At 50.0% G+C, this 14,031-nt stretch overlaps 2 protein-coding genes across 2 annotated transcripts; both read right to left on the reverse strand.

Moving 5' to 3' along the window:
* Positions 1-9,157: 9,157 nt before the first annotated feature.
* On the reverse strand, positions 9,158-9,718 carry MYCGRDRAFT_106311 (uncharacterized protein; the record flags this gene model as incomplete). Its single annotated transcript, XM_003848137.1, has 1 exon — positions 9,158-9,718. A coding segment is annotated over one exon (540 nt), but the record flags the coding sequence as incomplete, so codon positions are not given.
* Positions 9,719-11,189: 1,471 nt separating this feature from the next.
* On the reverse strand, positions 11,190-13,077 carry MYCGRDRAFT_77320 (uncharacterized protein; the record flags this gene model as incomplete). The annotated part of the gene is made up of 5 exons (XM_003848136.1): positions 11,190-11,338; positions 11,397-11,534; positions 11,586-11,714; positions 11,771-12,399; positions 12,501-13,077. The coding sequence occupies 5 exons, from the start codon at positions 12,686-12,688 to the stop codon at positions 11,190-11,192; spliced, it is 1,233 nt and encodes a 410-aa protein (XP_003848184.1).
* Positions 13,078-14,031: the final 954 nt, after the last annotated feature.

Raw genomic sequence — 14,031 nt, forward strand, 5'->3', positions numbered from 1 at the left:
AGGGTACCCGCAAGTAGGACACGACGGGTCAAAAGGTTAAGAAGCGGGACAGGTCGGCTGCTGCTTACATAGAGAAGGCCGTAAGTATACCGTTCTAGCGCATTTTGGGCTATGCTAACGCCAGGATATAGGAGCAGGCTACTGCCGGGACCCCGAGGGCTAAGAGAAGCCGCCTAATTAATCTAAAGGGCGCTATTACGGTCTAGTCGTTAACAGACAAGCTTAACAAGTACAAGACTGCCTTACATCGCAACAGCAAGGCCCTAGAGAGGTTTAATTCGTACGCTAGGGGTACGGGAAAGACTAATAGGGAGGCGTTAAAGGCTTTGGTAAGCACTACGGCCGCTTAGGAGCGTAGAGAGGACGCTTCAGACGAGGATAGCGATAATTAAGCCGGTTTAGTCTAGTTAGCTCTAGTAGTGTGCAGGGTATAACAGATAACGCTATTACGCAGAGTAATGGGGCCCTTTTAAGTTATAATAGCGCAGAATAGCTTAACGTAGGCTAGAATAGTCTAAAATAGAAAGCCTTAACGCCTAAATAAAATCCCTAGAATTATTAAAAATGTTAAAGTCTAATGTTATAAAGCAAAAAGGATTGAAAAATTAACTAAGGGGGTTAGCGTTTTTTCTGGAATTTACCGCGCGCAGTCGGTCCTTTCTGGCCTATTCTACGCCGGTAGGCCCGCATTGCTGCCGGGCTAATGTTAACTACTGCTTCCTAGGAGTTCTCGGACTAGTCGTAGTCTTTCTACTTAATAAGGTACTCCCGATTGTTTAGTTCGTCTATACGTTCGGCCAGAATAGCCTCGACTTCGTATTTATTGTCCTCTCCTGCGTCGTATCGCATTATCCTGTCCTGTTTACGACTAAACTAGTCCGGGATAGATAGTTCTAGTAGAGAAACATAGAAGGTTAGGTAGATCTTTAGTAAGTCTGGTAGATCGAGCGTATATGCGACGCGGTTAATGACCGCTTTTACCTTATAAAGTCTAATGTATTTGTAATCGAGCTTCGCCGAAGGTCTTAATAACCTAATGTTGCGTATATTAAGGTAGACTTCGTCTCCGACGTTAAAGGAGATGTCCTTCCTATGCTCGTTCGCCTACTTAGCTATTTACTTCTTTGTTTTGGCTAGTCTGACCCGCAGTTTCTTCTAGTTAGAGATAACGCGGTCCGTAAGTTGTGCGGCGAACAGGGCTTCTCGTCCATTCTGGCGTAGTCTAGGCTAGTAGCACCGCCGAGGGTCCCGTGTCGTATACGCCTAGAATAGCGTAACCCCTATTGCGGAGTGTATACTATTATTATACGAGAATTCCGCAGTAGAGAGTAGGGAGGCCTAGTTGTCCTATTTATAGTTGCAGTATGTACGAAGATACTACTCTAGCGTCTGGTTTTAGCGCTCTGTTTGCCTGTCTGTTTAAGGGTAGAACGCTATACTTAGTTTTCGGCATATGCTAAGGCAGAAACAGAACGTACTCTAGAATTTTAAGGTTAGGATAGGCCCTCGATCCGACGTAATCGTAGCTAGTGCGCTATAGAGTCGTACGACTTCCCTTATAAACACCTCTACGAGCTCTACTACGGTAATCGTCTTCTTGCATAGCGCATAATAGACTATTTTGGTGCATCTATCTACGATTACTAGGATTAAGTCGTAGGCCTGGCCCAGAAGCATACTAGGTAGCAGGTCCGTTATAAAGTCTAGCGTTACATCCTCCTATAGTGTAAGCGATAGTAGCTCTACGTGCAGCAATCCGTAAGGTTTGTGCCGCCGTAGCTTTAACCTGCTGCACGCTTAATACGTTCGTATGTAGTCCTTAACATACTTCCTTATTTTAGGCTAGTAGAAACTCCTTTGTAGAAGTTCGAGCGTCCGAGAGAAGCCGAAGTACCCTGCTATAGGGTCGTCGTAGCATTCCTAAAGCAGTTAGAGTCTTATGCTTCCTTTAGGTACGTAGGCCTTGCCGTCTATATACGCGACTCTATCCTCGTTAGTTTATCGATCTGCCTAGAAAGCAGGTTCCGCTTAGTCCTTTTCCTCGTTAATCCTGTTAAAGGTCGGATCTTTTAAGAGGGCGCGTTTTAGGCGCGTTTTTAGGTCTAAGGCGTCCTTTACTGCCCCTACGTGCCTTACTAGTCTATTATAGTCCAAATGCGGTTGGAATGCCGTCTAGAAGAGCCGCAAGCTTGTAGACGACTCTTCGTCTGTAGCCTACCGTCTAGAGTAGTCCTTGTCCGTTAGGTCGGGCCTTCTGCTTAGCGCGTCCGCCGCCCTATTAGCCTTGCCGGGTCTGTAAATAGTCCTAAAGTCGATCTGCGACAACTACTTAGCCTATCTAACCTGCCGCCTAGACAAGGTCTTAGTCGTTATAAGAGTTTGTAGGTTTGTATAATCCGTTAGTAGTTCGACCTAGTGTCGAGCCCCCTCCAGGTATTATCTAAAGTACTTAAAGGAGTCTACGACTACTAACAGCTTAGCGTCTTCCGTAACGTAGTTCCGTTCTACCGCGATTATCTTTCGTAAGAAGTATAATATAGGGAACTACTGCGTTTTGCTATAGTCTTCGTATAGTTAGCTTAGGATGCCCGAGATTGCCTCGCCCGAGGCGTTAGTTTCTACCCTATAGGGCAGTTCTAGGTTAAAATAGCGTAGGATAGGAGCTTCCGAGAACCTTTTCCGCAATTCGTTAAAGGAAAGCATAGCTTGCTCGTCGAGCTCTAAGTATGCTCGTTCCTTCTTACGTTAGTTTACTGCCTTTTTCCCCTCCGTATAGCGGTTAAGTGCCGCAGCGAGGCGTAAGAAACCCTTAATAAAGCGCCTATAGTAGTTCGCGAAGCCGATAAAGACCCTAATGTTATATATTAACTAGGGAAGTAGCTACTCCTGGACCGATCTAACCTGTTCTAGGTCGATCTCTAGCCTATTACGTGTAATAACGTACCCGAGGTAGTTAATACGGTCCTTGTAGAAATCGCACTTAGACAAGTTAGCATACAACTTGTGTTTCCGGAGGCGCTCTAGCACCTCCCGGACGTAGTCCTCGTGCTCCCCTACCGTTTTAGAGTATATAAGGATGTCGTCGAGGTAAACGACGCAGGACACGTCGATTAGCCCTACTAACACGCTATTAATAAAGTTTTGGAATACCGCGGGGGCATTATAGAGCCCGAAGGGCATTACGGTGTATTTAAAATAGCCGTATCTAGTCCGGAAGGCTGTCTTCTACTCGTCGCCTTCCCGGATACGGACACGGTAGTACGCGTAGCGGAGGTCTATCTTCGTAAAGTACCTAGCGCTAGCTAGCTAGTCTATTAACTCGGAAATTAGGGGAAGGCCCCCCCTGTTCTTTACCGTAACCGCATTTAGGCCGCGGTAGTCGACACAGAGGCGGAGTATGTTGTCCTTTTTCCTCGCGAAGAGGATTAGCGCGCCCGCCGAGGATGTCGAGCGGCGAATAAAGCTACTCTTTAGATGTTTAGGGAGCTGCTTGCGCATCGCATCTATCTCTGCCTCCGACAGAGCGTATATAGGGCTAAATAGGACCTTTGCTCCCTTAACTAGGTCGATCCTAAGATCGTGCGGTTTATATAGTGCTAACTCGCTAGCTAACTCCTTCGAAAAGACGTCGGAGAAGTTAGAGTACGCCGTTAGGATACTATTCTAGTTTAGTTCGAGTCTATCCTCAACCTCTTAGATCGATATAACGTAAAGAGCTGCCTTAACTTTACCGAGACACTCCTAGTAGAACCTGTCCGGGGACACTACCGCTATCGCTTAACGCTTTTAAGGTTTCTGCCTCTAGAAGACCTTCTTTAGAGCGAAGTTAATACCCGGGTTGTACTTCTCGAGCTAGGGCATGCCGAGCACGACTTCGAAACTGTGGATGCGTCCTACCTTAAACGTATCCACGCACCCCTGCGCCTTGCTAGAGGTGTCTACAGCCTTATAGGAGTTTCTTATTTCTCTAAAGACCTATAGGCTCTAGCTATTTAGAGTTAGGTACTTTGTCTAGGTAGATAGCTCGGAAACCGTCTACCCTATTTCCTTTGCTAGCATAGAGTCGCAGAAGTTGTCCTAGGCGCCGCTATTAATTAGGCCCCGGACCTTTCTAGACTCCCCTAGGCCGTTTAGCGTTAACTCGACGCTAATTAGGCGCCCTTACTAGGCGCGGCGCTTTCCTAGCTTAGCTAAGCGCCGCTAATCCTTATTATAGAGGACTTAGCCTACCTAAGTAATAGCGTCTACTTAGGGGGCGTCTCTTTCCCTAAATCCTTCTATAGGTGCTAGTTAGTGTAGTCGCGGCGGATATGCCCGACCTGTTAGCATCCGTAGCACGTAGCCTTAGAGGGGGCCTTCGGGTTCTGTTCGCTATCGCTAGTCCTTACCTTCTTGCCGTCCGGAGCAGCAGAGCTGTTGCTAGGGCGCTTCTTCGCCTATTTAGCGGCCCTTTTAGTAGTCTGCCTCTTACAAGCCTCTTGTTTAGAGCCCTCGTTAGCATAGTAGGCCTTTTTAGCCCTCTCCTCGGCGTCTACTAGGTTTAGTAGGGTAGTAGGGTAGTTCGAGAGGCGGTTGCGAAGAGTCTATAGGAGGGCGCTATAGAACCTAAGGATCTTCTTGCTATTGTCCCTTTTATCGAGCTCCTTCTAGAGTGTCTTTAGCTCCTCGAGGAGTTCTTCCGGCGTACGGTTACCTAGGGTAACCTTTTTCAGCTTCTCGTAGGCCTTCTCGCGCTGTTCGGTCTCTGTGCCTATTAAGTTAAGCATAACCTCCTTTATTATAGACCAGGTTAGCTTAGAATAGTCGTTAAGGCCGTCGACGTAGCGTTCCTAGTAGTCTTACTAGAGCTTTCCTATATAGTTAGTAGCAAAGTCGACCTTACAGTCTTCGCGTTCGGCGAATCCTTCGTATCGTCTAAAGGCTCTTTTAAGGGCTCGGACCTAGTCGTCGTAGCTCGCACGCGACTTGCCCTCGAAGACTAGTAGCTCCTTTAACTTAGGGAGGTTATCCCTCGTCTTAGTATGCTAGTTAGGTTCGGAGAAAAGATAGCGGAGGGTAGCCGTCCTTAGGTTCCCTTCTAGTGTAGGATAGTCTAGTTCGGTACAGAGTTCCTTAATCTTCTGCTAAAGGGTTAAGAACTCGAAGGTAGCGCGGGCGACTTCGTTATCGTACTCCTAGGTAGCCTTTTCTTCCGCGGTCTCTCCCGATCTAGGCTAGTTAAGAAGGTTAACGTCCTACAGCTAACTAGCAGGCGTAGCCGATAGCTCTGTAGAGGAAGCGCTTGCCTATTATCGGGCGGAGGTATTAAGAAGGGAATTATCCTAACGACGGGTAACCTTTAGAGCTATATCGGTAGTTTTTAGTATAGTTATACAGTTGTTTTTAATCGAATCGAATGTTAGAAGCACCTTAAGAGGGAATGTAGGCTTGCACCGAAAACAAATAGTTATAGAATATAACAAGTCGATTCGATAAGGAAGGGAATAGACAAGAGCGTCCCTCGAGGCTATATACCCGCCCTTCGTATTGCCAAATGCGTCCCTCCGCCTAGACTAGGCACTAGTCGTAGTCTAATGTTTGCTCGGGGGCTATCGTACGCCCGTAAGGTTCGTCCCTTTACAGGATGTCCTAGTCTAGGCTAGATAAGATAGCACCGGTAATCTGTAGTGCCAGGATAGTCTAGGTTGGGACAGGTAGGGGGCGTCATCGTAAGGGTGTCCTTACACTACGCTACAAACGCTACAAACAAGAAGAAGAAGAAGAAGCAATCCACTCTGCCCTATACGCGCACCTCCTCGAAATCCGAACCGAAACACTTTAAAGAGCTAGAACAGTTGGTGGAATCTATAACTCTGCGATTAACCTGCGTAGCTATATACGTTTGGAAGCGGTATATAGTTCTACAAAGGCATATTAAGGATAAGAGAAGGCAGCGAGTTGGACAGCTGCTTTTGCACTGCTTTTGCACTGCGTTTCGAATTTGTAGCATGCGTGCGTGCGAAGCGGAAGGATCCGCTGAAAATTCTGTAAAAGCTTGGCACGAAAATTCTGCAGCCCTAGGCTGCAGCACTCGTTTGATTTCCTTTGTTCTGCATTTGTTTAAAGTCCTTTAGCATTGCCTTAGGCACAGGGTTTTCCCCTAAGGTCAAAGAATATAAAAGATTTTAATTGTAAATAGATCTGCTGCCTTGCCTTTAGGGCAAGGCCGTCCTACATAGTCATAGACTCTAAAAGGACGTAAATGGAAGAAACAAACAAACAAACAAACAAACCGCCGCTATTGCTACTAATTACCGCCGCTATTATAACTAATATCGTTAAAAGTTAGAGGAGTTCTCGGCCCTCTAATTAGCCTACCGTTTAATACCGGATTCGGCACTTCTAGCTTCCGTACGAGTCGTTTATACAAGTAATAGATATCTACGTATTAGTCTAAGATCTACGCCGTTATCCCTCCGACCCCCCTATTTACTCTCGACTCTTACCTTAATATACTATAACAACTTTACCTTCTTTAATTATTCGCGGTAGCTCCGTATATAGCTTAGCGGTTAGTACGTTAGCTTAAGGACTACTCCTCCTCTCGTCCGGTTTATTAGCCCTAGGCGCTTCCCCTTAAGTAAGGGTTGCACTAATAGTCGTAGGTTCGATTCCCTCGTAGGTTAGAATCCTTTATAACACTTATAGTTATTGTCTCGTACTAATACGGGGTAGATACTAGCCTTAAACTATATACTAAATTCCTACTTATAAGCTATGCATTCGCTTTAGTAGGCGCCGTAAGGCTTTAACCGTTCTAGACGGATATCCTATATTAGATTAGATAAATTGTTAACTAGAAGCTACACTTTATCTTCGGAAACGTTGTAGTTAAAAGGAAAAGGGTCTCTATCGAGTTTAGCTACTCCGCTACTTAATGCTATAGTCCCCGTTTAGGCTAGCTTCGGCTGTCGGAAGGGAGATATCCTCGGTTAGAGGCATTCTCCTTTTGCTCTAACTTCTCTTTTAAAAACTACTAAGTCTAAAACTACTAAGTCTAAAACTACTAAGTCTAAAACTACTAAGTCTAGCTCTTAAAAAACCGCTAAGTCTATTTCCTTTTGCTCTACTACCGCTAGCGCTAAAGCTATTCCCTTGCAAATTACTAAGTCCTTTAAATCTAAGCTCTTTAAATCGTCTAAGGTAGTCGAATTCGTAAAGGCGAAGTAGTATAGTAGCGCGGAGGTGCTATTAAGCGCTTTTGCGCTTAAAACGAGTAAATAGTAAAGGAAGTGAGGTCAAGGATTAAGTTTGGTCACGTGGATGCTAATAAGTCAGCGAAATTAGCAGCCTTCGCTTGCTCAACTCCGGCCGGACCGCCGAAGTACTATTTTAATACTCCACTCTCGCCCTCTATTCTCCCTCTAGCCCCCAGCAAAGCTTCGCTATCAACGTCACTCCACGTTGTTCCTCGTCACTCAGGCTCTCATCCCAGCCATTGCGCTCAAAGGCGATGGAAGAGGCATCACCGCTGTCGGCATCACCTGGAAGAGACTGCACCTCGCCATCTTTCAGCACCTTGCATATGACAATGCCATCCCGCTCGGGTAACCTGTTTGGATGCAGTACCTTAGGTCTCGCACATCGGTGTCTGCAAGAGCGCTTGAAGGCGTTCTCGGGTCTGCTGCGGTCACCACCATCTTCAGCAACCAGTTGAGTAGGCGCGGCATCTGTCCAGGCAGGGCTTCCCTCACCCTTGTTGTGATGTCTTTCCCGATCGACGTTGCAGCGTACCTCGTTCTCAGGACCGCTGGCCGACCGTATTTCTTGAGAGTCATATAGTAAGTTTGCGAAGCCGTGGCCGTTAGAAGGTTCACTGTAGTTCCCATTCCCAGCGCCAGGCTGGTTCATCGAAGATGTCGAAACCAGGCTGCGGAGACAGAGGGAGACACGGCCTGCGAGAGATCAATCCTAAAATTGTATGGACTTGTTCATGGTGGACGACAAAAGCATCCCGTTCGAAGCCATAGCATTAGCCGAGTCTTCAATCGAGGAGGGCGAGTCGGCACGATGCACGGAAAAGTCTGATGCCACTTGAGGCCACGGGCAATAGGGTGGCCTGGCTGATAGAATCGGCACTGATCTTCGACGTGCTGAGTGCAAACATATCTGTCTACTATCAATAACGCTGTCGCCATTGTAAGGATATATAATTGCAAAGTTTTGTTGTCCAGCACATACGACCACAGATAGATGAAAAATCAGCTTCCCGTCCGATCAGCCATGATAATCATCTAATCGCTACACTAGTACTCAAGTTGGTGACAATTGGGGAATCCGTAGTGTTGTATGTTTTGACCTTTTTGCCCCACCTCAAATTTTTGTTTGGTACGCTTTTGGAGACGGACCCATGTTGGACATTCTGGCAAAACCGCAGTGAAGACCGATCGCTTCGAAGATGAAGAAGCAACGTCGACAGTACGAACATCGAACGCAGATGGTTCCAAAGTAGAGTCTCGAGCAGACCACCTCAATGAGTCTGTTGCCCCGTAGCTCCTGAGCGCCGGATCCTACTCATAAACACCCGCCTCGAACTTCTCCGTATCCCAAAACCTCGCCCTCACGCGATTTTGGCCAAACTCCATATCTCCCATGCCCTTCACCGCCCTCAACGCACTCAGCTGACTCGTGAACTTGACAAACACCTCATCCTTCCCACCCAATTGCGGCCGCCAAATGAACACCCTCTCCACCTTGCCATAACTCGCAACCTCATCTCCAATCTCCTGCAACAGATCATTCTCGCTGATCTCGTAGTCAACGTCCAGTCCATCCAGCATACCCTCCAACTTGACCACCTCTGACATGTCCGCGTCTCGATCCTGATCCGCCGCGGCTTTCTCTGCAGCGACGGTGGCCACCGACTTTTTGCCCGGAATGATCTTCACGGTCTTGGCGCTACCAATACCTTCGTTCTTGCCTTGCTTAGAGTTCTTGAAGAGGATGGCAGTGCTCATTCCATCCTCCCCAGCGCCCAGACCTTTGCCTTCTTCCCACCCATACTTACGCAGCTGGCGCTCGGCGAAACCGACTTGCCCTGGTTTATTAGACTTGAAGGCATGTCGGTCGTAGGACTCCTGCAGCGGATCTTTGGGTTTCTTCTCTTGGGGTGGTTTGGGTGCTGATGCCGCGGCGCCGGTTTTGGCGAAGTACTCGGGGTTGTACGTTGGTGCTCCCACGATTGTGGTGGACACAGGAGAAGGAGTGTCGACTGGAGCTCCACTGCCGAGCATTGGTCTCGCGGCCAGATCATCTTCCATGTCCTCGTCAGGCCGCTTAAGCACTGCTTGGACATCGTCGAGATCTTGCTGAGTGAAATTTTGGAATTCCACCGGTGCTTCCTCATGCCGTATTGTAGGCACCATTGCTTCTGGTTCTCTGCTCTGTTGCTCAGCTCTAGCTGCCGCATCCGCGGCTTCCCTTGCAGCCTTCTGAGCGGCAATTTGAACCTTCAGTTGCGCCAACTTCTCCGTGACCTTAGCACGCTTCTCCTCGTCCTCCGCCGATAGAAGCTTCGGCGTTGGTTTCTGGACTGGCTCAGGTGGCGGCGGAGGTGGTTCGATACGCGTGACAGGCGGAGAGGGAGCGACCGGCATGCCGCTCAACGCGACTCTTCTAGCATAGGCTTCTTCGGCGGTCTCTTCTCGGGGAACCTCCATGGGCGGAGCATAAGTCGGCGCATTGTCGTGATTATTCGTGAAGCGGACAGGACTGGGCGACCTCGATGGCACTTGTCGGGCGTATGCAGCGGAGGATTCGTACTCGGTAGGCGGAGCGAACATCCGGTTGGCTTGCGGCGGTGCATCGACGGATCGACCTGAAGGCGTAAGTTCGAGCTCATATGCCATGCGCGAGGAAGACGTACCACGATCCGCACTCGAAGTTTGCCGCTCTTCTCTCAAGGGGCTCTTCGGTGGCAGACCACGGAGTTTCCTCTCCCTTCTCTCCGCATTGTACAGTCGCCTCTTCCACGCCTCCTTCAAATCAAGCGCCTCATCGGACTTTGCGTACTGCACAAAGTTGACTGGCCGGCTCGGATCGTAAATCTCTCCGAAGTCCTCATATGTCTGCTTGTTCTTGGGCTGCTTCTTCTTCTGAGGCCACTGCTTTTGCTTCTTGTTCTTCTTGCTCGGGAGTCCACGCCAGTCTTTCTCATAGTAGTGATACTCCTCATCTTCGTTGGCGAGCCAGTCGTCGAAGCCACGTTTTTGCGAGTTGCCTTGGGGTTGCTGCGGAGTACTCGACATGTGTCCGCCATCGGATGAAGTCAGAGGTTGCGGTGCGGCGATATTACCCACCGAGGGACTGCTGGAGGCCCATTTAGGTATGTTGGCGAAATTGGGCTTGGGCCGGGCCTTTTGTGGGTTGTTGATTGGTTTTCTCCCCAGAGAGGTCGGCTTGAACAGAAGAGCGGCTTTATGAGGTACGTGAGTAACGCCGTCACAAATGGAGATGATCTTTCATGATGGCACGATACCGTCTTTCTTCTTTTGCGCTTCTTTGGCTGCCACTGCTGCATCGTCCCGGGCTTTGATCTCCGCGCGAGACTCGTCGCTGATCTTATCTTCGTACAAGGACAGCCGACCCCTCTTGGGCGGTGGTGCTGCCATGCTGGTCGCGGCGAGGATCGGGAACCTGGCGTATGTTAGTCTCCAGCAGGACCTCTCGCGAATGTCGAAGCGCTCGAGGACGTCCAAGTCTGGCAAAGGCGTGGCGCAGTGAAAAATGGCGTCGTCGTGGAGTGAATCCGAAGCTCGAATGCATGGTCAGGGATCCGCGTTCGTGGCGCGCTAGTGGCCGGGACCGCGAAGCTTAAATCGGTCGCTTGTGTTCTTTTGAGGATGCCCCTTTCGTTCGAATCACATACAGTATCTAACTGCAACATCATGCAAGAACGAAGAAGACATAAGTACAGTCCTGACTTAGCTCACAGCAAGGATGAATAGCTACATTTCGACGCAGAGGAAGAGGAAGAGATTCATGCAATGCGCCAAGAGTTTGCGCCTTCTATTCCATAGGCTTCTCGTCTTCTGTCAGTCATTATGTATGGATTGGGGATGTCCGGTGTGTCTGACGGTTGACGAAATCCAGCCAGGTCGTGTGAGTTCATGCCAATTGCACTTCACAAATGTGTTCCAGTGCCCAACTCCTTATGCATTACCCGGCTTCTCATCAGTATCAATATGCCACACCACGTAATTCGGCAGTCCATATACGCCGTAGCCCGCGCGTCTGGCCATTTTCGCGAAGCCTTCTGTTTCGGCTTGGTTTTCAAAGGCGTAGCAGGGGAAGTTGATGCCTAGGAATCATGGTCAGACTTGACACAGATCGGCATCGAGAAGTCGCAAGGAACATACCAGCTCGGTGTACATCCGCCTTGACGATGATGTTCACACCGCCAATGCCGTCGAGCGGGATCTCAATATCTTTGTTGTCTCGCCAGTCGCCCATGCGTGCCATGTATTTCCGACCAGTGGCGTACTCCTTGTAGCCTGCTGGTTGTTAGCCATTGGTCTCATCCCGTACTTGCGGCTGTTCCAACGCACCCTCTGCCAGTACAACGTCCTTGTCCAGACTCGCTGCGAGCTTTCGGCCTTGGTCAGACTCTTGCCATGAGTTGTAGTCGAAGCGTCCTTCAATGTCGACACCATCCTTGTAGCGGTGGAACCAAACATCTGTACCCAGTCAGCCTGTACTTCTCATCTGTTCAGTGCTCCTGATCCAAACATACTCGGCACTAGAACGTCCCGATCATGAGCGACAAAGTCCTCAATGATCTTGCTCGGACTATCCTTGATATCCACATCTCTCCAGTACACCCAGCTGTGCTCGGGCTTCAATGCCGTCGAAAGCAGGTAATTCCTCGCTTTACCCATGGCTTTCCTTCTCGGTCCTTGTGCCGCAAATCCATGCCTGTCTTCCACATCTTGTCCCACTGTCACTCCAAAGTCTTTCTCCACGATCATCGCGCTGCGGAAGGAGTTGCTGTCCTGTGGAGATTGGATGCGATCCAGCTCCATGGCCAGGACTGCAACTGTATCGTCTGTGCTGTCTCCCACGAGGAATGCTAGATCAATGAGGCGGTGAGGATATGTGAGTTGCGTGAGGAGGTCGAAGTGCTGCTCGATGTATGGTGCGGCGTTCCGTAGAGGGGTGAGGATGAGGACTCGCTCTTCGTTGGCGAGTGCCTTTGGTGTTGAGACGATCGGGTTGAGGTCGACTCGTTGGATTGTCGAACTGTTGACCTCGATCGGTTCGTGGTGGTTGAAAATCACTGGCGTCTGTTGATGTCCTGCCCACATTGCCTGCTCATTCGCTGTCATTTGCATCGGTGACTTGGCTGGACCGAAGCAGTAAAACCTGCGATAGCAACATCCTGTCAGTTGACAATGTTATCAATATCCCGATGCCGTCGTCTCTTTCCACGAGTAGTGCAAAGGGCACAGCACAGATATCCTCACCTTTGCCAATCGCTCGCACTCCCCCTCACACCATTCCATATTATCAAAGCAATCCCCGCAAGGCCAACGAACAACAGAAATCTCGTGCGCGTAAGAAATGTCCAGACAGCTCGCGTCGGTGGCAGTCTTGCGCGCGCGCTCTTCCATGTCATGCCGCCACCCTCTCCCGCGCTCTTCGGGAGCAGCATGGTATCCTTCGAGACCTCCACGACGCCCTGCGTCTTGCCCTCTTCCTGCGCTGCGCTATGCGTGCCTCTGCGTTTTGTGGGAATCGTGCCGGTGGATCTGCGCCTTTCCCGGGGCAGCGGGTTGAAACCAGGCGAGGTTGTGGGAGCTCGAGGATCTTTTGCTTGCGCGCCTAGGGGTCCAGACGGGAGATTGTGATGGTTTGCGATAAGGTCTTGAGGGTATATCGAAAGCAGAGCAATGTACCAAGCGAGTGTGGTGTGTGGTGTGTGGTGGGTGAGTGGGTGAGAGCTGGGGTTTGGTAGTACAAGAGGTTGGAGATTGAGCTGAGTTCGCTAATAAAGCAGTAGATGGAAAGATCACGACATGCCCTGGGCAAAAAGATATGGCGGCACGCGGGCTTCACCACGGACGGGAGAGTTCAACAGCTTGCCTGAGTAAGGCCAATGCCACGAATCGCATCTGCCGCCGCCATCAACCTCTTGAATCTGCACACACCAATCAGCGGGACCAACTTCCCACCTATCCACGCGTTCGCTGAGCAAATAAAGTATTCAAGCAATTTGATGAGTTGTTGAAGAGGACAGCTATGCCCTCCCGTAGTCTCGATGTCGCCCTCCGTAGACTTCCTCTTCGTCCATCTCACACTTCCCGCCCGCCGTGCTTCTCAACGTCTTCTCTTCCAGCGGATCTCTAGCTCGTCTTCAGCCATGACCACATTGCTCCCCTGCTCACCTCAGCTCCGTCTCAGCTCCGACATACTAAGCGCCGGACCTCCTCCCCATCCCCTGTCCGGCTGATCTCCGCCGCGGACCACTCCACGAACAACCATCTCCGGTTCACGACCTGTCACATTTTCCATTCGAGCTCCTCGTGCAGTCGGCACGCCCTCGCCTCTTCTAGTCTACCACGCCTCGCCCTGTGTCGACGCAATTCGCCGTGGATCAGATGTTCCAGGTTCCCGTTCCGGTACCTCGCCAATGCATGGCTAACACGCTTTCCATCGAGCGACAGCACGCACGCGCACGTTCACACCCCATGCTTGCGCCGCTCATGCTCGGGGCGGAGCTTTGCATGCGTGGGAGAACGTGTCTTCAGTTGCTGTAGGCGATGTAATGAGAGGTGAGTGGGCTGTATGACGAGTTGAAGGTCGCTATCCGCCCGCCACTCAGGCAACGCATCGGGAACGAGTGGGATGCGACGACTCGTTCAATGCAACCGGCACAGCGCCGCCCGTCCTCGCTGTCGTTTATGACGACACCACGGCACATTGGGTCGAAGAAGGAGTACTCACTTCGGAAGATCGTGTCAAATTCGTGAGGAGGATGCGGTCCTTGCCAGTTGT

Source organism: Zymoseptoria tritici, chromosome 12 (genome assembly GCF_000219625.1).
Source record: "Zymoseptoria tritici IPO323 chromosome 12, whole genome shotgun sequence".
Lineage (NCBI taxonomy): Eukaryota > Fungi > Ascomycota > Dothideomycetes > Mycosphaerellales > Mycosphaerellaceae > Zymoseptoria > Zymoseptoria tritici.